Here is a 21,641-nt window from a genome sequence, read left to right on the forward strand (position 1 = left end):
CATTTTACCGACCACGGATGGATGGAAGGCTGAGTGGACCTCAACCCCTTTTACCAGAGATTCGACTTCCTCCTTCTGTTGGAATCGAACTCTAGCCGTGAGCAGAGCTTCGGCTGCGTTACCACCGCTTACCACTCTGTGCTACGGAGAGTAGTTGAGGAGCATGTAAAAAAGATCTTGAAGAATAGCTTAGAAATGTGTGGGGTTTCTAGTAAGGCATCTGGGAAGGAGGGTGGAGGCTTTGCCAATATAAAAGAGTCAGACCAAAGCCACCTCTAGCCCAGCATCCTGTTCTCACAGTGGCCGACCAGAAGCCTCTGGGAGGCCTTCAAGCAGGACAATCCCTAGAGTTGCAGGAAATGTGACAAAATGTGTTGTCTTTATGCAGGAAACCTCCAGCTTCCGACTGCGCCATCTCCAGAGTTTGTACAAGTTTGTGTCTCAAGCAACAACTGAGTTAATTTGGCTAAACGAAAAGGAAGAGGAGGAGCTGGCATACGACTGGAGTGACAATAACCCCAATATGACTGCCAAATGGAATTATTTCTCAGTGAGTAGGAAGGGCTGGATGTGGCCGAGTGTTTGCAGTGCCTGACTCTCTGGTGTCCCCTTTCTGGTGTATCTGGAAGTGAAATTGAGAAACAGGACCAACAGAGGAGTTTTAGCCACAGAGTTCTATATTTCTCAGTGAAGTTCTGTGTTCAGAAAAGCTGCAGTTTCCACAAAAGTTCCTCTTTTTGCTTACACTTCATTTTTGTGCTTGTTTTTGAAGTTGATACTTGAGATTTAGTCGAATTTGGACTTACTTGACCAGAGTCAGTATTCAATTATTTGATCATCCTTATTTTTCTTCCCATCCAACCCCAAACGCCTAAATTCTGAGAATGTAGGAAATGTTTCAGTGTTCACCAGGTCTGCCAAGATTTTTGTTTGCTTTCTCTCAGTGAGGTTATTATCACATTTCAGCTATGTAAGATTATGCGTATTTTTTCCCTGCCACATTTACCCTCCAACCCCATGAGGTCAGCGAGAGAGAGTGACTTAGCCAATGATATTCATCAGTTTTTAAAAATTGTTTTACTCTAAAAAATTATATCCATCTTAGCTTATACATTGAAGCCAAAGTGTCTTACATCAAAAATAGTAAAATATCATAATCAACAAAAATGGAAAAACAAAAATTTTAATTATATGACTGATCTAGTTTTAATTCAAATTACAATTCAGCATGCATTATTAGAAGTGGTATCAACAATCCCACTGAAAGAGAGAGAGAGAGAGAGAGAGAGAGAGAGAGAGAGAGACACGCACACACACACACACACGTCAAACCAGAGGTTTTCCTAAAGAGACAAGTTTTGACATTTCATCTGATGGATTAAAGTGTTGGGACTCAACTGTCTCTTTAAGAAAGGCGTTCCATAAGTTTGCCACCTAACTGGCACCTGATCCTAACAGACACTAAATACAAGAGGAGGACCCTACGGAGAGAGGTGGTCCTTAAAATACTTAGGTCCCCATCCATTTAAGGCTTTCATTGTAAGAATCTTCAAACACCCCGAATTGATGAGCACCTTTGTGGCTGGAGAGAGATTTGAACTCTGGTTTTTCACATCCAAGTCTACAGTTCTGGCCATAATACTACACGGGACCAACTTTTCAGCCTGAAAAAATATGGATTGTTCTCATTGCTCAGAGTTACTAAAGAGGCAATGAAACTGTAAAACTAGGTTGCCAGGCCATGGCCCTCCAGATATTGAACAACAAATTGCATCATCCCTGACTGATGCTAGCTGGACTTTAGGGAAGTTAAAGTTCAGCAATTATTATTATGATTATGATTATGATTATGATTATCATCTTTATTTATACCCCGCCCTTTTTCCAAACTGGAACTCAAGGCGGCTTCCAGATAAAAATAAGTACATATCATTAAGAACCTATAAAATATAAAACATATAAACATATAAAAGCATTAAAACAGGATTAAACTATTAAGATGTTAAAACCAATTAGATATACTCTTAAAATACTGCAACCCAGTTTAGGAGCATACAAGTAAAACAATAACATACAGCATCCTCTTCAGTCACTACCCTTAAAACCTTCAGTTCCAAAGGCCTGCCGGAAGAAAAAAGTCTTTAGCTGTCGGCGGAAAGACTGCACAGAGGAGGCCATTCTTGCCTCCCTAGGGAGGGAGTTCCAGAGCCTAGGGGCAGCCACCGAAAAGGCCCTATCTCGTGTCCCCACCAGTCGCACTTGTGAAGGTGTTGGGATCGTGAGAAGGGTCTCTCCTGAAGATCTCAGGGCCTGGGCAGGTTCATATTGGGAGATACGGTCTGACAAATAGCCTGGACCTAAGCCGTATAGGGCTTTATAGGTCATAACCAGCACTTTGAATTGTGTCTGGAAACAGACTGGCAGCCAGTGGAGCTGTTGCAGCAGGGGAGTTGTATGGTCCCTGTAACTAGCCCCAGTTAACATTCTGGCTGCAGCTCATTGCACCAACTGAAGTTTCCGAACAGTCTTCAAAGGCAGCGCCATGTAGAGCGCGTTACTGACTAACTAAGGCATGTGTCACCATAGCCAGATCAGACAACTCCAGGAACGGGCACAGTTGGCGCACTAGTCTTAACTGTGCAAAAGCATTCCTGGCCACCGCAGAAACCTGGGCCTCCAGGTTTAAGGCTGAGTCCAGGAGCACACCCAAACTGCGAACCTGCGTCTTCAGGGGGAGTGTAACCCCATCCAGCACAGGCTGAACCCCAATTCCCTGATCTGCCTTTTGACTGACTAGGAGCACCTCTGTCTTGTCTGGATTAAGCTTCAGCTTGTTCACCCTCATCCAGTCCACCACTGCTATCAGACACTGGTTTAGAACCGAGGCAGTTTCCTTGGAATTAGGTGGAAAGGAGAAGTAGAGTTGGGAGAAAGGAGAAGTAGAGTTGGGAGCAAGATCTGGAGGGCCACAGATTCCCCTCCCCTGCTGTGAAGGTTCATGACTGAGGCTTCCAACAGTGTCACATGTCTGCATGCCCCCTCTCTTTGTGAAGCCTGCTGAGAGAGAAAGGGTGGTTGCGGCAGGGGAACCTATGTCAGATTTTGCTATGAGAAATGTCATTAGTTCTTTGCCTGTCTCTGCTGTGCAGGAGCTTACAATGGAGCTAGAAGAGAAACAGGACGTGTTTCGCTCCCTGCAAGACACAGCTGAGATATTATCGTTGGAGAATCACCCAGCCAAGCAGACTGTGGAGGTAAGAGATGGCTTGGAGGGGGCATTGCCTGGGTCATGCTTGTGAGTGCTTAGTGTGCTTCCTGCGAGATAAGCATAGGACTCTTTCACATATTAATTCTGTGGCCTATTTGTGTGCATGCACACGTACACTGTGGGGAGCTGTGGCAAATTCTGGCTCCCTGGCATGTGCGCTATTTCATATGTGTAGGATCAGGAAAGTATGTGTGCTCCATATATATAGTAAGGTTTTTGGGGTATCACATTTTTCAGTGACTGAATGCAGCCGTAAAAAAGCAGGGTGTGAAGTGGTCCTTATTTTCCTGCATCAAATGTTGGAAAGTTTATTAATTAATTAATTAATTCATTATTTGATTTATATCCTGCCCCTCCTCCCAGCAGGAGCCCAGGCGGCAAACAGAAGAGCTAAAAACACATCAAAACATCATAAAAACAGACCCTAAAATACACCAAAACAAAACAACTCTAGAAACATTTTTAAAAAAAGCTTTTAAAACATCTTTAAAAAAGGGTTAAAAACATATTGTTTTAAAAAATATATATTAAAAAGCAATTCCAACACAGACGCAGACTGGGATAGGTCTCAACTTAAAAGGCTTGCTGAAAGAAGAAAGTCTCCAAAAGGAGCCGAAAAGATAACAGAGATGACGCCTGCCTACTATTTAAGGGGAGGGAATTCCACAGGGTAGGTGCAGCCACACTAAAGGTCCGTTTCCTATGTTGTGCGGAACGGACCTCCTGATAAGACGGTATCTGCAGGAGCCCCTCACCTGCAGAGCGCAGTGATCAACTGGGTATATAAGGGGTAAGACGGTCTTTCAGGTATCCTGGTCCCAAGCGGTATATGGCTTTGTACACCAAAACTAGAACCTTGAACTTGGCCCTGTATCAAATGGGCAGCCAGTGCAATTCTTTCAGTAGCGAGATGACATGTTGCCGATACCCTGCCCCAGTGAGCAGTCTCGCCACCACATTTTGCACCAGCTGCAGCTTCCGGACCAACCTCAAAGGCAGCCCCACACAGAGCTCATTACAGTAATCCAGCCTGGAGGTTACCAGTGTGTGGACAACAGTGGTCAGGCTATCCTGGTCCAGAAACAGCCGCAGCTGTCTTACCTGGTGAAGCTGGTAAAAAGCACTTCTAGCCAGGGAGGTTACCTGGGCCTCTAGCAACAAAGATGGATTTAGGAGCACCCCCAGACTACGGACCTGCTCTTTCAGAGGGAGTACGACCCCATCCAAAATATTATTTTGTTTTGTTGTTTGTATTATCGTTTGTAATCTGATTTTACTGTGTTATTTTTGTATTTTAACCTTTTTGTACACTGCCCAGAGAGCTACTTGCTATGGGCAGTTTATAAATGAAACAAAATAAATAAATAAAATAAATAAATCCAAAGCAGGCAACTGACAAATTATCCGAACTTGGGAACCACCAACCCACAGTGCCTCTGTCTTGCTAGGATTCAGGCTCAGTTTATTGGCCTTCATCCAGCCCACCACCGAGTCCAGGCAGTGGTCCAGGGCTTGCACGGCCTCTCCTGATTCAGATGTTACAGAGAAATAGATCTGGGTATCATCAGCATACTGCTGACACCTCGCCCCAAATCTCCTGATGACAGCTGCCAAGGGCTTCATATAGATGTTAAACAGCATGGGGGACAAGATGGTAGTCTGCAGCACTCCACAGCACAACTGCCAGGGGGCCGAAAGACAGTCACCCAATGCTATTCTCTGAGAACGACCCTGGAGATAGGATCGGAACCACTATAATACAGTGTCTCTGTGACGTCCTTCCCCAGCACCACCTGTGAAGCTCTCACTTGGGGCTACCAGCAGACAGGAACGTCAGGTTTATTCTTACCCTTTACAGCTCTAGCACAGATCTCCCTAGATCCCACTGCTAGGCAACACCACCAGTCACTTTCTGTAACCCAAACTTCCAGAGACTTTGCCTAAGTCTCTCTATAGCTTGTTACTTTGTGACTGTGTGCCTATGCTGTTCCCAACCCCCTTGTATCTTTATATTTAAAGCATACAACTCTGGGTTGCTCTGGATACATGACTTGTTACAATCTCTCCCTTCACGCTGCCACCATTAGATACAGTTTCTGTTCAGCCTTGGTCATTACCTTGCCCTCCCTTCTGGTCTGTATATTCCCCCAGCCAAGGATCAGGCCTTTGGTAAACCAAACAAGTATTTATTTAATATCAGAAATAACAAGATTAGTTAAGGAATGTTTCACAAGCGTATGGTTTCATCTATATTCTGTTAGGTACTTAACTTCTTACTAATTGCCTCAGAACTCCGACTCACTCTCCACACCACCAAACCTCCAAACCTCCAACCTCTCTCAACCTCTCAAACACCACCTCCTAAACACCCTCTAAAAACCACCTCCTAAACAGCCTGTCCCGACTCAACTGTCATTCTTCCATTTATACTCCCAGCCATTCAAACGCTCAGCCAATCATCCAACATTCTACTGCTCATGTACTCCCCCCTCCTCTTTCACTCCACTTACCATATGTCTTCTATATAAACAGCACTTACCATATTTACAATATAAGCAGGAACATCACAGTCTCCAATACCCATCTCACCAAGTTGTGCCTTATGGCACATTAAAGAGTTAAATAAATTATTAAAAATAAACAAATCCAACCAGTTCTCTTCCATTTTTCAAAAGTTTCTTGCTTGTGTCTTCTGGAAGTCATATTAACTCACCATAGGTGAAAATAGCTGTCTATAAGCCTTTTGTTATAGTCAGTTGCCCTTTCTTGTATTTTTGACTATAAACCTTGACCGCGTAGCCATTCTTACTTCATTTAAAATATTTCTTGATCATCTTTTCATCCAACCAGATTTCAGGTCAGTTTTACAATGGGCATGAATAAAACTATTCATACCAAATACAAGTGCAGCAGAGGCCTGGGCGCAGGTTGTAGCTGCTGCGTGCAATGCTACGAAAAACACCTTTTTTGCTGCTCTTGTTTGCTTTCTTACAGGCATATAGTGCAGCAGTACAGACTCAGTGGCAGTGGATCAAGCAGCTATGCTTGTGTGTGGATCAGCATGTGAAGGAGAACACAGCGTACTTTCAGGTATGATGTATCCTCTGTGGCCAGGAGATGGCTGTGCAGTAGCAGTTAACTCATGAAGTCAGAACTAGTGCTCTGCTGGAAATTTCTCCCACTCTTTATTCAACCGTTCTCCATCAGCTAGTGAGACAAGAAATATCATTCGAAAATGATCAAGTCACAGATATTTTGTTTGGTGATATTTTCATTTTTGAGGTGTAGGTTTTTTTTTTTACGTTTACCTTTTTGAGGTGGGTCAAGGGATGTTGATGAGTGTGTTTCTTTCATTCTGCCAATCATCTGTCCTGTGGTCTGCATTCTGCAGCCTTCAATCAAAACCCAGGACAAAAAGATATCATAGGGTTAGTTCTTCCCATAGGGCTTGTTCAGATCAGGAAGTGTTGGCTGCCCAGGAGGCTGCAGAGTGCTGAAGAACTGTTTACTGGAATGGAAAACATACACCTCACCCTTGTGACCTTGTAATGATAAAGTTTTGTATCTACCAAAATTCTAAAGAAATTATTGTGCCCTTCGAATGAGGCAGAATAATGGAAGGCTCTTTCATAGAAACTGGAAGACAGGCACTGAAGGATTGAGCAGTATAGACCCCCTGTCCTAACTTGTAGTGAGAACATTTCTTGTTTGTCTTCTTTCGCCACTTCTGCCCCCACCTTATTGCCTTCTCTTGTTCTATTTATTTGTTATAAGATTTATGTCTTCTCCTTCATCACAAGTGATCTCAGGGTGAGTTACATTCAAATAAAACAATTCAAGAACATGGAAACAAACCATCTCAGTGCGTCAGGTTTTGCTAGTAGAGCAATCAGTGAGCCCTTGGCTTGTGGGATTTGCCTTGTGGTTTGATAGCAACACGAAAGTTGTAGACTACAAATTCCTGGCTTTGCTTGGCAAGTCTTGATCATGTTCCAGTCCTGATAAAACACATCTGAGATGAGCCATACTGATGCCTCTCTAATAAAGTAACTAAAAGGCGACTGTTTTCTCTAGTTACTGGCCTTTCTTTTTGGTGCTGAAAATGCCTTTGACGGAGTTGAATGGCTGCTTTCTTTTCACAGTCTTACAAAGAAATTTCATCATTTTGTAAAAGGTGCAATAAGAACCTCTGAGTGGTATTCAGATAAATGGGAAACGTTTTTGTGCTTCTGCAGTTCTTCAGCGATGCCCGGGATTCAGAGACATACTTGAGGAACCTCCAAGATACCATCAAACGGAAGTATTCTTGTGACTGCCACACCAGCTTGACACGCCTGGAGGACCTGCTCCAGGATTCCATGGTGGGTGCTTCTTGAGCGGGTCTCAAGGTCATACAGATTTAGTAAATTATACCAGAAGCATAGCTGGAAGGGACCTCAAAGGTAATCTCATCCCGTCTCTGCTGATGCAGGAAATCCATTGCTGCAACATCCCAGATTGGTGGCCATCCATCCTCTGCTTAGTAATCTCTAACAAAGGAGAGTGCATCACCTCCCAGGGCATCGCGGTCCCCTGTCAAACAGCTTCTGCCACCAAGTTCTTTTAGTTCCTGACATGCCTCTTTTTCTGAATTTGCTGTCACGATCTAACCCTTCAAGTAGCATCCAGGATTCCCTAGTTCTCTGGGTGAACTTGGTTGCGTTGCATTGCAGCATTGCTTACAGCTCTGTGCTTTAAAAGAGAGAGAGAGAGAGAGGGGGAGAATGTGCACGCCTTTTGAAACACTGCCTATTTAGCTTTCAATTGTTCCCAGGCCTGCACTGTTTAACTATCCTTGTGTTTCAGTTCCCTGTGAAATGCCTACTTGTCTGTGACATCCAGCATGCTATTTGCTTTCATTTTGCTTGCTTGCTTGCTGCTGCTAGTCCTATGAACACATGTTGGTGGCTTGTGCCAAGTCACACCGCTGATTGTGGTTCTTCAGGATCTCAGGCAGTGAGAGACAGTCTGTTGCCTGAGATCCTTTAACTGGAAATGCCAGGGGTTCCTTCAAAGTATCTGCTCTACCACTGAGTTGTAGCCCCATCTTCCACTAAATCAGCATGTTGGTCCATCTAGCCCAGTGTTGCTTGCTCTGACTGGTAGCAACCCTCAGCTTGCTCACATTTTTACCACTGAGTGGCACTATGGAAATACAGCAACCGTGACCAAGGGAAATGGTAGTGCTGTAGACCTACTCATAGGACTCAAAATGTCAATGTTTGATGGATGATGGGCAGAAAAGTTTGGCAACAGTGAACTTTGAACAAGAGGAGCAGGCAAGGTGAAGCATTAGGGTGGTTCATTGAAGGCTTTGCTGATAAAGGTCTTTGACAGACGGTCTCGTCAAGGGTTCAAGGGTTGAACAGGAGGGAATAAGAGGACCAGTGTACACATCAAGACCTCCTTGAGATGAGTGAACTGTGCTCTGGGCCAACCACAGTGTGGAAATCCATTAATCACTTGGACTGTTGTGCTGGCTAGGACCAATGGGAATTGTAGTCCAAAACTTCTGGAGGGCTGATGTACATGGTAAGTGATTTTGAACTTTAGGATGTGGAGCAGAGACCACTCCTTGCAAGGAGGCCGTTTTGGATGAGCAGCAGCCTTTTATTGAATAACTAGGAGATTGGCTCATAGTTTCAGGCAGAAAGATGAAGGTCTTGAGGTTGCTGCAGGTCAGGCGAAGGAGCCAGTGGTAACAGTTTAAGGATGGGCTGTTGCATAGTAGACCAGCTAATCTCATTGTAACTTCCAAGTTGCCAAGGAAGATGGGTACCTTGAGCCAAGGGAGATGCATCAGCACAAGACTTCATCTGTGTCTGTCTTGCAAGGGTTCTGGAGGCTAAAAACATGGAACTGTTCCAGTTGTAGACCTTGAAAGCCAGTGGGAGGCAGCTTTTTCTGCATGGATTTTCTACAGGCAGACAAAAGTGAAAGTTTGGCCCATGTATGAGACGCTTCCTTATCAGAATGAATGAGTTAAAGTTGTATTTCTTCCAACCATGCTCCCCTGGGACAGGCACAGGTAGCTCCTTTTTAAGCCTTTCCTTCTTTCTTTCCTTCTTTCTTGCCAAGATGACATTTGCATTTTCCCAGCATTCTGTTTCTGTCAAGGGTTTACTTACTGTTTAAGTAAATGCATTGAAACTGCCTTGAACAATCTTTTCACACAGTTCTGCTGCCATTTTTATTTCCATGTTTTACAAAAATCAAGGTTTTTTGCACCCCCCAGTGAAAAATAACGGGTTTGGGTCTTGTTGCACTGCTTGCTGTTTTACAGATAATTCTGAATTTTGGGCCCAGTAGAAATGTATTAACTGCATGCAGCTTTGTGGGGTGGGTGGGAGAACAAGGAGGATTAGGAGATAATGGATCATCTTGTCTGGAACAGTATAAAATATGGATTACCTCCAAACTCCCTGCCCTACCTCCATTTCTGCTTGGAGAAGTTGCAAATGAGTGTGCGTGCACACACATCCCTACCAATATTTGCCCTTGAGAACCCAAATCTGCCCTTGATAAAATGCTGACTCCCAGGGAGGCAGTGTGGGTATGAGGCTTATGGCCACTCTTGTCCCGTCCATCCTCTCCCCTCTGTCTCAACCATCATTTTGCCTTTTTATTTTGGACAGGATGAAAAAGAGCAGCTGATCCAGTCCAAGAGTTCTGTTGCCAGCTTAGTGGGTCGGTCCAAAAGCATTGTGCAGCTGAAGCCCCGAAACCCTGACCATGTTTTGAAGAATACCATCTCTGTGAAGGCTATCTGTGATTATCGCCAAATTGAGGTAAGCTGATAACAGGTGAAATAAAACTTAATGCAGACTTTGAGTCAGGAGTTTGTGAGCTTGAATCCAGAATTTTTGGCTCTGAATACTGGAATCTGTCAGATTTTAAACTCAATATTCAATGATGGTCTTGTCTGATGTAAGTTGCCTTGAGGCTGTATGGCATAAGCAAAGTGATGCTGACAATTATGCTGTCTTACAGGGTTTGTTGTAAGGATTACTGTGACAGCTGCATTCAGATGTAACGCAATGCACTGCTTTAGCTTTATGGGAACACACCGCATTGAGTCTCAGGCTTGCACACTCCCCTTCCCCCTTTGCTCACAAGAGAGAGAGATTTTAAGTTTCCAGTGGTTTCCTGTAACAATTGCTAGTTAACGAACCAGGATATCAGATTTGAACAACATGGGAAACTATAGCTTGTTAACAAACCATGAAAAGACTCTATGAATTTCCTAGCGTTATCATCTGAATCCAATCTACATGTGGAGCGCTTTGAAAATTTAAAAGTGCTATATGAAGACCAAGCGGTATTGTTGTCCTTGCGTGGAAGACCGGGTGAGAAGCACTGTTCAGGGTGTGGATGTCTGGGGAGAGGTGGGGAGTGGTAAGAAGACTCAAGTTAAGAACACTAAACTTCAGTTGTGTGAAGTTTTATTTCATGTACTGCATTTCAGCACTGTAATAAGTTCACTAGGAAGACTTTTGCATCTCCTTTCTTGGAGAAGCGTCTGATGACACTGTTTCAAATACAGAATGGGCCCTGGTTGGAGTTCACCAGGGATAGCCAACTTGGTGCTCTCCAAATGCTCTCCAAATGTTTTGCACTACAACTTTCATTAGGCCCAGCTGGTATGGTCTAAGATGACAGGAGTTGCAGTCCACAGCATCTAGAGGGCACCACATTGGCTACCCCTGAACTATATAATCATTTTTTTTTGGGGGGGGGAGAAGTGGCAGTTTGGTCATCTGCTGGATCACAGTGTTGCTTTTTTTGGCTACACAGATCACCATCTGTAAGAATGACGAGTGTGTGCTGGAAGACAATTCCCAGCGAACCAAGTGGAAAGTGATCAGCCCCACCGGAAATGAGGCCATGGTCCCATCTGTTTGCTTCTTGGTACCCCCTCCCAACAGAGAGGCCATTGATGTGGCCAGCAGGTAAAGGCATCTTTATTTTCTTGAGCAACACCAGTGTTCTATTCCTCTGAAGGTTCTATAGGTACGCATTTACACTGCCTTAGGTTCCATGAATGAAGAAAGGAATTTTAAGAATGTAAGATGTACCATAAATTTTTATTGTTTTATTATTTTATTTAACTGCGTGGTTTGTTTTTATGTTTACTGCTTAGAAATGATTAAGCAGTATATAGATGTGTGAAAGAAAGAAAATAAACAATAAAATAAAATAAAATGCTTACAGTAATTTGGGGGGCTTTCTTGTGTGTGTGCTATAAACTCTTGTGGACTGGAAAAGTTTTAAACAGAGCTCTATGTCAGGAACAAAATCCAACTAGGCAAAATATGTAGAATCCTGACATCATACCTTTATCGTCATAAATATTCTAGTTCTCATTGTGGCACAAATAGGTACATCCCCTGTCTCCTTGCCCCTGATCTGCAAAACATCCTAGACATCTGCTCACCTAGGCAACCAAGCATTTTGAAGTTGGTGCCTAAGAATTTACAGTGAACCTTTGGCCCAGGGGTAGGGTGGGGAACTTTCTCAGCCTGAGGGCCACATTCTGTTCTGAGCAACCTTTCAGGGGCCACATTCAGGAGACATAAGGAGCAGCTTTAAACCATATCAGAACAATGTATTCAGTACTATCTTCCCTGACCAGCATTAGGTCTCAAGCTTACTTCTCCTGGCCATCATGAGAGATGCAGTGCAAGAGGCCATAATTTAGAAAATCAGACGTGTGACCTCATCACCCACATGTTGGTGCTCTACCAATGAGCTCTGTTTGTAGGAAGCCAACCAACAAGCACTCAGCTTTGTTTTGCCTTCTTTTTGTAGAGTGGAACAGCTATACCAGAAAGTGATGGCCCTGTGGCACCAGCTCCATGTAAACATGAAGAGCCTTGTCTCCTGGAACTATTTGAGAAAAGACATCTCTCTGGTGCAAAGCTGGAATATGGAGAAGGTAATGCTGCAAGCCCCAGAGTGATGCTTACTAGAAAGCGAAGGGCACACAGCTAAACCATATCAATTATATATGGCTTCCTGATTGGGTGGATCTGGATAGGAAGTTGGAAGGTGGTGGGAGGAAATGGGAAGGTGAAGCTGGAGAGAAATACAGGATTAAAGTATTGGGAGGCGGGGGGGAGAAGTTGTCTTGGCAACCAGTGACTACTTCTAGTAAACGTAGCCTAATAAGAAGCTGTTTTCATACTCCATCAATATAATGGCACTTCACAGCATAAGCAAAAAGACAAGTCTTTTTAGACAAGTCCTAAGGTGTTTAAATCCTGCTTAAACTCCTGAATTTAGAAGGTTATAGAATACCACTGACGACTTTTGCTTGTGAAGAGCATGTAGGTGCTCTTTTACTTTAATAACTTTTGGCTTTGGGCGGTATAGAAATAAAATAAAATAAATAAATAAATAAATAATATCACTCCTATTCTCCAACATAAACAAATACATTGCAGAGGGGATGGCTGTGTCAGTCTGTTGCAGCAAAAACAATGTTTGGAGGACAACCTGAAGACCAACCGACTTTACTGTGACATAAACTCGCATGGGCTAAGCCCCATTTCCACAGATGCATAAAATTGTGTGTTATCTGCCAAAGTAGACTCTGGCCCACAAAAGCTGATGCCACAATAAATCTGTTGGTGATAAATTTCCACAAGACTCTCTATTCATATGAAATAAAAGAAAGAAAAGTGTCTCAGAGTTTTTTCACACATATGCTGCCTCCTACTCAGAGCTGGTCTTTGTGTGTGATGTGGGGGAGGATACTTGCCCATCCTCAGTGATGGTACAGTTACTGACCAATCGGCACCCATAACAGCCAAAAGTGCCACTGAGGAATTGCCAGCTTGAAGCAGCAAACACCTGCAAAACTAGTTAGACTGGAGCCTGCAGTGAGACAGAAAATAATGCCTGCCAGTGTTGTTGTCATGCTTGTACTGGCTTGTGGCTCTGCAAGTGTTGCCCATCTGCACATAGCCTTCATACAAATGTGTCCTCTGCATGTATGTTACCCACAGCTCAGGGCCCTGGCCCCAGGGGAATGCCACCAGTGCATGAGGAACCTTCAGGTGCACTGTGAGGACTTCTTGGAGGACAGCCGGGATTCAGAGCTCTTCTCCGTAGCTGATCGGCTGCGCCTGGAGGAGGAAGTAGACTCATGCAAAGAGCAATTCCAGCAGCTTTTGCAATCAATGGAAAATGGTAAGCTGGTTGAGCCTAAATCGGCCTTTGCCAACGTGATCCTCCTTACTCCCATCAGCCCTGGGGTTGGTAAAAGCTGGCATAGGGGCCCCAAGAGAAAGGGTATATTTGCAGTCTAAAAGATTAAAAAACAAACAACAACTGTCTTGTTCAGGGTTGAATCTGATGCCCAAATCACTTTTTATCTAGTCCTGAGAGGCTGTCATATTTTATTATTTATGTATTACATTTATACCCCACCTTTCTTTTCATGATAGAGACCCAAGACCGCTTAAATATGGTTCCCAGGCGGTCTCCCATCCAGGCACTGACCAGACCCTGCTTAGCTTCAGCAGGGTGCTGGCCTCATGTGCCTTCAGACCATAGCCTGGGATCTTTTTTGATATTTTGATCAAGATGTGGTAAATGACTTGAAGGAAACATGCTTTTCAAATTTTGTCTGAAAGACTCCAAACTGACGTTCAGTCTCTCTTTGGATTTTGCATGTGACAGGTCAGCTGAGCCTAGCTATACAGGCGGGCCCCGCTTAGACGGCAGGTTCCGTTCCGGACTGCCGCCGTAAAGTGGAACCCATTGAGTATAATGGGGCGCGTTGCGCAAAAATGCCGCAACAATGCCGCAAAAGTGCAAAAACAGCTTTAAAACGGGGAATTTCCCCAATTGAAAGCCACCGCATTAGCGGAACGACAGAATGCGAAGCGCCAGTAAGCGGGGCCCTACTGTAGTCCTCTTCAGGAGTTTTGCTGTGCAAACCACTGGGGGTGCTGTAGAGATGGGACATGCTAGCTCTAACCCTTAGAAGGTGGAGGGCGACCTTCTAAAGCAGGGTGCCTTCTGTACTTGTGGAGACTCTCTGCACATTCTAAAACCCTGGAGAATCAGATCTAAAATGTGTGGACAGCCTCCTTGAGAGCAGTTCAGTTCTTTCACAAATGTTCTGACTGCACTGGGTCATGGTTTGGCACTGTTTACTGTAACCAGCAGCAACCTTTCAGGGTCTTGGGCAGAGGAAGGTCTTTCTTTCCAAACCTGTGCCTGCCTGAGGTCTTTTTACCCGGAGATTCAAGGGCGAGGGGCTGGGAGCTTCTGCATCCAGAGCGTCTGCTCTGCCACTGTGCTTGCAAACAGCAGTCGTATTTGACCCACATTTGGACACATAAAGTCTCTGGAGGAAAAATTCAGTCCTTTCGCTTTTGTCGCACTTATGTGACCAGAGGACAAAGATGAGACGGCTTCTCGGACGTACCTCTCTGAGCTAAAGAATATCCGCCTTCATCTGGAGGAATGTGAACAACGTCTGGTGGGCACCATCCGGACACCAAGCAGCACTAGAACAGATGGGGATGCCCTGCAGGAAAATGCTTTCCGGATTGCTGAGCAGGAGGTTGGTATTTCCAGGAGGCAAGGAGGGTGAAATGTGCTCGGCCTCCAGACACCCCTCTGGAGACAAAGTACATGAGCAAAGGGGGTGGCAGAGTCTCCTCCCAAGGCTTTGGTCATCATGCTGTGCGGGCCTGGAATTGGATATTGGATGCGTTTGATAAGGTATGTCGAGTTATTTCATTCAAATGTAAAAATACTTGCAACTGAAAGAGCTGAATTGTTGTCTTTTAGGAATTTTAAGATATATATTTAGAGTTCATTTTCTCCAAACCAGGAAAGTATAGAAATTGGGATCAACAGGAAGTCTTTATGTTTCTGCAGTAATCATACCAAATGGAAATACCAGTTCTGGTTACTGATGGTTACTAACGCTGTTGTATAAATATGGGATTAAAAGAGGTGTTCCCAAAATGGTATATGGATTTGATTTAGTATGTTGTATCACTCTGTTTTCCTTTCCTAGTATCTGCTATACATTTGGAATGTATTTAATAATAATTAAAGAAAAAAAGAAAATCCTAGCCCTGGCAGCTCAGGGAATATGCGGGCAGCACTGGATGAGAACTTAGAAGTTGCTGGTGGCGACAGTAGCAGCTGCAATATTTGAGCAGAACTTTAGAGATCAAGAGTTGTGGCTTCATTCAGCATTCTGCATGGGTTCTTCCGCATCTCCCTGGCTTGAAGAAGCAAATTCAATTATGATGTTCTCAAGCTGCAGAATATAGCTTTTATTGGTGAAGATCTTGAGTTACTTTGGTGCACAATTTGAATTTCTGTGGGTGCAGAAAATTCATAGCCCAGTCCATTCTTTTGCAACTTTGAGATTCACTTAGAATTCATCCGCCTCTGGCCAGTGGTCACAGATTACTACCGCTACTACTTTGGTTATATTTGATCTCTACATAGTATTCAGAGTGACTTGCAGCACTTAAAAGTAATGGGTTTACTCAGAGTGCACTCATTGAAGTTGATGGACATAACTTGGGTCTATTTGTTTTAATGGGTCTACTCTGAGTAAAAGCTAATTGAATACAACCCAATAGAATTATGTCACAATAACAAATAATAAGCCAGGTGTTTCACCCAAATCAATAAAATGACAGTGACAGCAATTGTGAAATCCTATTAAGCAGCAGTGAATGGGAAAAGCCTGATGGAATAGAATTGTTTTCAATGCATGTCTAAAAGTGAGCCCTGATAGGGCCAGGCATTCCTCTCTTCGGAGGCTATTCCCGGTTTTGGGCACCACAGCTGAAAAGTCCCTTCTTTGAAAATGTCTGATGGTGAGGAAACCTATTATGTTCCCCAGCTTAGTTCTTGCCATAATGATAATTGCTGTGAAGATTTGTAACTCAGAAGGTGTGCACCTCTGCTGTTGCTCACCAACACTGATTGGTCTTTGCAGCGATTGAAGGAGGACTTGGACCATTTGAAGGTCGACATGGAGCAACTTTCTGAAAGATGCAACATTTTCTTGCACAAGTCTCCAACTGGATCAAGCACCCCACATCTTCGTTCTGAGCTTAACCTGCTGGTGGAAAAGATGGACCACGTCTATGGGCTCTCAACTATCTATCTGGACAAGTGAGTTCTTATAGCTCTCTCCTGTTATCAAGCCAAAAGAGAGGACTGCTTGTTGTTACATGATAGGAACATATGCACAGACTGACATGTACCCATGGCCCATCCACCTCAATAGTGTCTACACCAGTGTTTCCCAACCTGTGGATCATGACCCGCAAGTGGGTCAAGAAGCCTGCACAAGTGGGTGGCAGGCTTTTTAAGTAAACCCAAAATAATGATTGCTTGCAGTTCTTAACTGGTATGCTGAATACCTCTCACAGCCTTTTTGTCTGTTGGCGTATAACACTGTGTTTACCATTGTACTAAACATCAGAAAGGCTTGAGTCTTACGCTTTAACACTTGGGAACCGCTCTCTGGTGGCTGGTGGCAGAGAAGACCTAAGGTCAAAAATTCATGATGTCACAATAAATTGATGGGTCACCATGCCAAGTAAATTTAGACTTGTGAATCGCCTTATCAAAAAGGTTGGGAACTACTGCTCCAGAGCTTTTCTCAGCCTACTAGGAGATGCCATGGATTGAGCTTGAAACCTTTTTCATGCAAAACATGTTCTGTACTATGGTTACTCCTTGTAAAATGTAATGTATGCAATTGGTTTTTTGATGCTATCTCCTGGAATCCATGCAATGGGGCTTATTCAGTCTCTTGGAATTCAGTAATGTTGCAGTGAAAATAATCACTGAATTCCATTTTCTCAAAGTGAGTTGCTTCTGACTAGAGTCATCTGGCAGCACCAGGATCCTGAGATGTGCTGAGTTCAAGTGGGGCAGATCTTCCTTTCATATATACTTGCAGTGGGGGAGGGAGGCCTGGAGTGGCAGGTCATTTTTGGGGAGAGCACCTCAGGTTGTGCTGACCTTCTTTCCACTTTGCCAGACGCAATACACTGATATGGCAACAAATAACACTTTGCTGTAGTTTCAGGAAGTTATGATTCCTGTTTTTACTTGATAGGTTAAAGACGGTTGATGTTATCATTCGCAATACCCAAGCAGCGGAGTCTTTGGTCAAAGGCTACGAGGTTAAACTGAGTCAAGAAGAGGCTGTGCCCACTGACCTAAGCGCCATTCATTCTCACCGAACCACATTACAGGTTGGTAGCCAGAAGCAGAATTCTCCTGCTGGAGTCATTCCGTTTTGTTCTAGTGTTGAGTTGCAGAGTTTTTCTCTTAACCAGCTGGGTCCTGTGGGTGGGGGGTGCCTATCTTCCAGTCTTGATGCAACCGCCCTTGCCTGGTGGTGAACAGCCGATTGTGTCTTTCAGGCTGTGTTGCACTTTCTTTTTCATGCCTTATGCTGATGGCTTTTGTCAGAGGAGCAGGCTTGCACCAAGCTGCTGCATACAGAATCGTGCGTCTCCTGCCCTCTAGCACCTGCTGCTTATACAGATGACCTTTGGCTCTCCCAGCCAGTCAGGGGGTAGACAGGAGTCATTGCATATTGAAGTACTATACAAACATTTCCTCCTTGAACCAAATATATATTTTTTTCTTAGCAAACATCTTTTAAAATTAGTGTATGAAGTTAGGTATTTACAGGTGAATTAGCTTGAAACAGTGCAAATGTTCCTTTATTCCAGGGGCAGGTCACCTGTGCTTATTCGGACATTGTTGGGCTCCAGCTTGCCATCAGCTCTCCCAGCATGGCCAGCAGTCAGAAATGAAGGGCCCCTGTTGTATTCATACAACAAATTAAGGTTAAATGTAAGGCCTGAGGGGAAAGACTTGAGTGGGCAGTCACTTGAATTCACTGACCTGGTTCGGATGGCATGCTAAGCCTAAGCAGGGCATAGCTCATGGCAGTGTGGCAGTTGCAAGTGGCCATGATCTCCTCTCTGGGAGTCCACAGGCTTGCATGCTTGCATCAAGCCATGGTTTGGCTTAACGTTAGGTGTGGACTGAGCCAGTCTTCAGTGACTCCCTATCGTCCTCTTTGGCCTTCCTTTTCTACTGTCCTTGTATCTTGTCAATTGCTTTCTGACTTATAATAATAATAATAATAAAATTTTATTTCTAAGTCGCCTATCTGGCCGAATTAATGGCCACTCTAGGTGACGTACAGAAAATTAAAATACGACATATAAATACAAATACAACATCAACTCTACTTAATCTAAACACACCCACATCTTTACAGAATAAAACTAGATTACTCAAAAGTCCCGTAGGCCCGCCTAAACAGCCAGGTTTTCAATTCTCGGCGGAAACCTACCAGGGAGGGGGCATGGCGAAGGTCACTCTTATGCACTCTTTCCACGAACAGTAAACAGCCCAACCTGTTCCTAGGTCCTGTATTGTGCTATCCCAGCCTGGATGACCTTTTGCCTCACTCAGAGCATGTGTGCTGGGTCAGCATTCTATTCCTGAAACTTCCTACTTGTGGCTCGAATGCTTCCCACCATGCTTGTGGCTTGCCTTTTGAGTCACTCTCCAGACATGCTGTTTTTAGCCCTTTTAAATGTATATTGATTGTAACGGTTAAGTATTTATTTATTATAATGTGCCCTGAGATCATTGGACAAAGGGTGGCATAAAAACCTTGATAAATAAAATAACCACAGCTCATAATAATAATAAATAAATTTTATTTTTCAGTTGCCTATCTGTCCGGGTTAGCTCAGCCAATAGCTAGAGCGACCTTTGCAAATCTGGTGCCCACCAGACATTTTGGACAACTACTCCTCACAGCCCCAGCCACAAGATGGCTCTGCTGGTCAGGGCTGATGGGAGTTGGAATCCAAATTGTCTAGAGGTCACCAGGTTGGTGAAGGCTAAGCAGAGGGTGGATTCATGCAGATGAGTGATACTCAGTTCTTTGCCTGTTTTTGCTTTCAGACGGTCCCAGTCAGTGATTCTCTCTCTCTTTTTCTGTTCTGTATTCTTTCAGCAATGGATCAGTGAAGTGAATGATAAGAGCAACATCTTTGCAGTGTTGGAAGATGACTTGTCAAGAGCTAAAGTTGTGGCGGACCAGCTGTACCATTTGAAGCAGGAGTGCAGTCTTGACCTGGAGCGCTACCAGGAGAAAGGGTCGCAGCTGTGGGATCGCTGGCAGAGGGTCAGCCTGCAGATGGATACTCGGTGAGGGATGCCATCTCTGGGTAGCTGCTTCCTTGCTAAGAGGCTCACCCGTCCTTCCCAAACCTATTGCCTTCCAGGTGGACTACAACTCCCATTGGCCCCCACCAGTGTTTCTGAAAAAAAAATTTTTTTTACTGTACCCTGCTCTGGGATTTCTTGGAAATGAAAGTGGGTAATAAATATTTTACATTAAAGGAAAAAATAATGGCTAACCCATATCCTGCTGCTTTTTTGAAGGCTGCTCAAGTCAACTCTAGCCCAGGAGAACAGAAGTAATAAGCATTGCAATAAGACAAGATTTCTGTTGCTGCTCCTGCTTGGGAGGTTCAAGGATGAAAGAGTCTTGCAAGAGTAAAAGCAGCCACCAGAGTCAAAATTATGGCCCTTTAAAGATTTGCTACTGACCTTGGATTTATGTACTGGAATTGTAGAGGGTTTCTGTGCTGATCTAAAAGTGTTAAGTGCCGAATCTTGCAGGATTCCCCCATTCTAGTTATTTAGTAAACCACTAAAGATTGTGAACCCTTAGGGTGCAGGACCTGTCCTCTTTTCCCCTCCTACTTTATAAAGCATCATACACAGTGAAATTATTCTTTACCTCAAAGAATATTGTTTATACAACTACTTAACATTCAAAGTTTCTCTCTCACACCTTTTCTGCTCTTTTTTTCTTGTCTCTCTTTATCACTTGACAGCCGATCAGAGCTGGAGAGTATAGAGGAAGTACTGACTGATTACCGGAATTGTCATGGGGCACTAATCCAGTGGATTGAGATGACCACAACCCAGCAAGAGCTGATGAAACCTGGACAAGCAGAGGATAGCAGGGTCCTTTCAGAGCAACTCAGTCAACAGATGGTAAGACCCAACACAGTAGCACATCATGCTAAGCCATGGTTTGTTTAAACCAAGATCTGTTTAACAAATTACAAATTAGCTACAAGTTGTTCCACATATGATCAAACCATGGCTTATTTTCCAGCTGCTCTTGCCTCATGCCTTTTGGCTTGGTGGGTGACTGAGATTGGGTGGTGGTGGTGACCAAGCAAACCAAAGTTAAGGAAAGATGCTGAGTTTGCATACAACAGCAAGCCATAGTTAAAACAAACCCAAGGTTCATAAGCCAACAGCAAACCATGGCTTTAGATCATTTGCTCCCACAAGAATTTGCCCCCACAAGACGCAGTAATGGCCACCAGCTTGGATGGCTTTAAAAGAAGATTAGACAAATTCATGGAGGACAGGGCTATCAATGGCTACTAGCCATGATGGCTGTGCTCTGCCAGCCTAGTCAGAGGCAGCATGCTTCTGAAAACCAGTTGCCGGAAGCCTCAGGAGGGGAGAGTGTTCTTGCACTCGGGTCCTGCTTGCGGGCTTCCCCCAGGCACCTGGTTGGCCACTGTGAGAACAGGATGCTGGACTAGATGGGCCACTGGCCTGATCCAGCAGGCTCTTCTTATGTTCTTATGTTCTTATCATGTTTTGTTGGCAGTAAGCAAACTATAGTTCAGCTGCTGGGTGGGGTTTGGGCATTCAAATAATATACCATGGCTTAGCATTATGTACAAACTGGGACAATCCACAAAGAATCTTCAGGTTTATGGTGTATCGACATGTTAGGTTTTTTTTATTCCTGGAAATGCCAGAAGGTTCTGGATGTAATGCTCTGAAAAGTATGCAGAGGTATTCCACACATGCAAAAAATGGGTATTGGGGGTCCTTTGAAATTCTGTGCATAATTAATTGTTTTAAAGGATGCTGGGTTAAAGCAGCTCTGAACATCCATTTGATAGCATTTGGTTTGGGAAAGGCTTGGTTTTGGCTTAGTACCTCTTTACCAAAATCACCATCAATCTTGGTTGGAAATCAGATGCCTGAGGGCTTCTGTGCTAGGCAGATCATAAGGATTTAGGGCTAACTGTTGCAAGATCGTGCTTCTGAACGCAGCAAGTCTTGCATCACTTCTGTTCCTGTATTTTTCTGTAGAAATAGTATGTATCTGCATTGGAAAAGTGTATCCACCTTGTGCTGGAAAAGGTGCAGAAAAGGGCAACCAAAATGATCAAGGGCTGGAGCATGGCATCTACAAGGAAAG

The 21,641-nt window shown here is 44.0% G+C and overlaps 1 protein-coding gene across 18 annotated transcripts in view; it reads left to right on the forward strand.

Moving 5' to 3' along the window:
• Positions 1-21,641, forward strand: part of MACF1 (microtubule actin crosslinking factor 1) — a 383,383-nt gene that overhangs the window by 175,783 nt on the left and 185,959 nt on the right. For all 18 annotated transcript variants that reach the window (XM_061597825.1, XM_061597831.1, XM_061597827.1 and 15 more), the window contains exons 17-29: positions 389-550; positions 3,150-3,254; positions 6,263-6,358; positions 7,504-7,629; positions 9,943-10,095; positions 11,102-11,256; positions 12,116-12,242; positions 13,315-13,498; positions 14,713-14,882; positions 16,287-16,465; positions 17,421-17,559; positions 19,353-19,546; positions 20,242-20,404. In XM_061597825.1, the coding sequence (XP_061453809.1) occupies positions 389-550; positions 3,150-3,254; positions 6,263-6,358; positions 7,504-7,629; positions 9,943-10,095; positions 11,102-11,256; positions 12,116-12,242; positions 13,315-13,498; positions 14,713-14,882; positions 16,287-16,465; positions 17,421-17,559; positions 19,353-19,546; positions 20,242-20,404 (1,953 nt within the window). The remainder of the gene's footprint in view (positions 1-388; positions 551-3,149; positions 3,255-6,262; positions 6,359-7,503; positions 7,630-9,942; positions 10,096-11,101; positions 11,257-12,115; positions 12,243-13,314; positions 13,499-14,712; positions 14,883-16,286; positions 16,466-17,420; positions 17,560-19,352; positions 19,547-20,241; positions 20,405-21,641) is intronic.

This window comes from Rhineura floridana, chromosome 15, assembly GCF_030035675.1.
Source record: "Rhineura floridana isolate rRhiFlo1 chromosome 15, rRhiFlo1.hap2, whole genome shotgun sequence".
Lineage (NCBI taxonomy): Eukaryota > Metazoa > Chordata > Lepidosauria > Squamata > Rhineuridae > Rhineura > Rhineura floridana.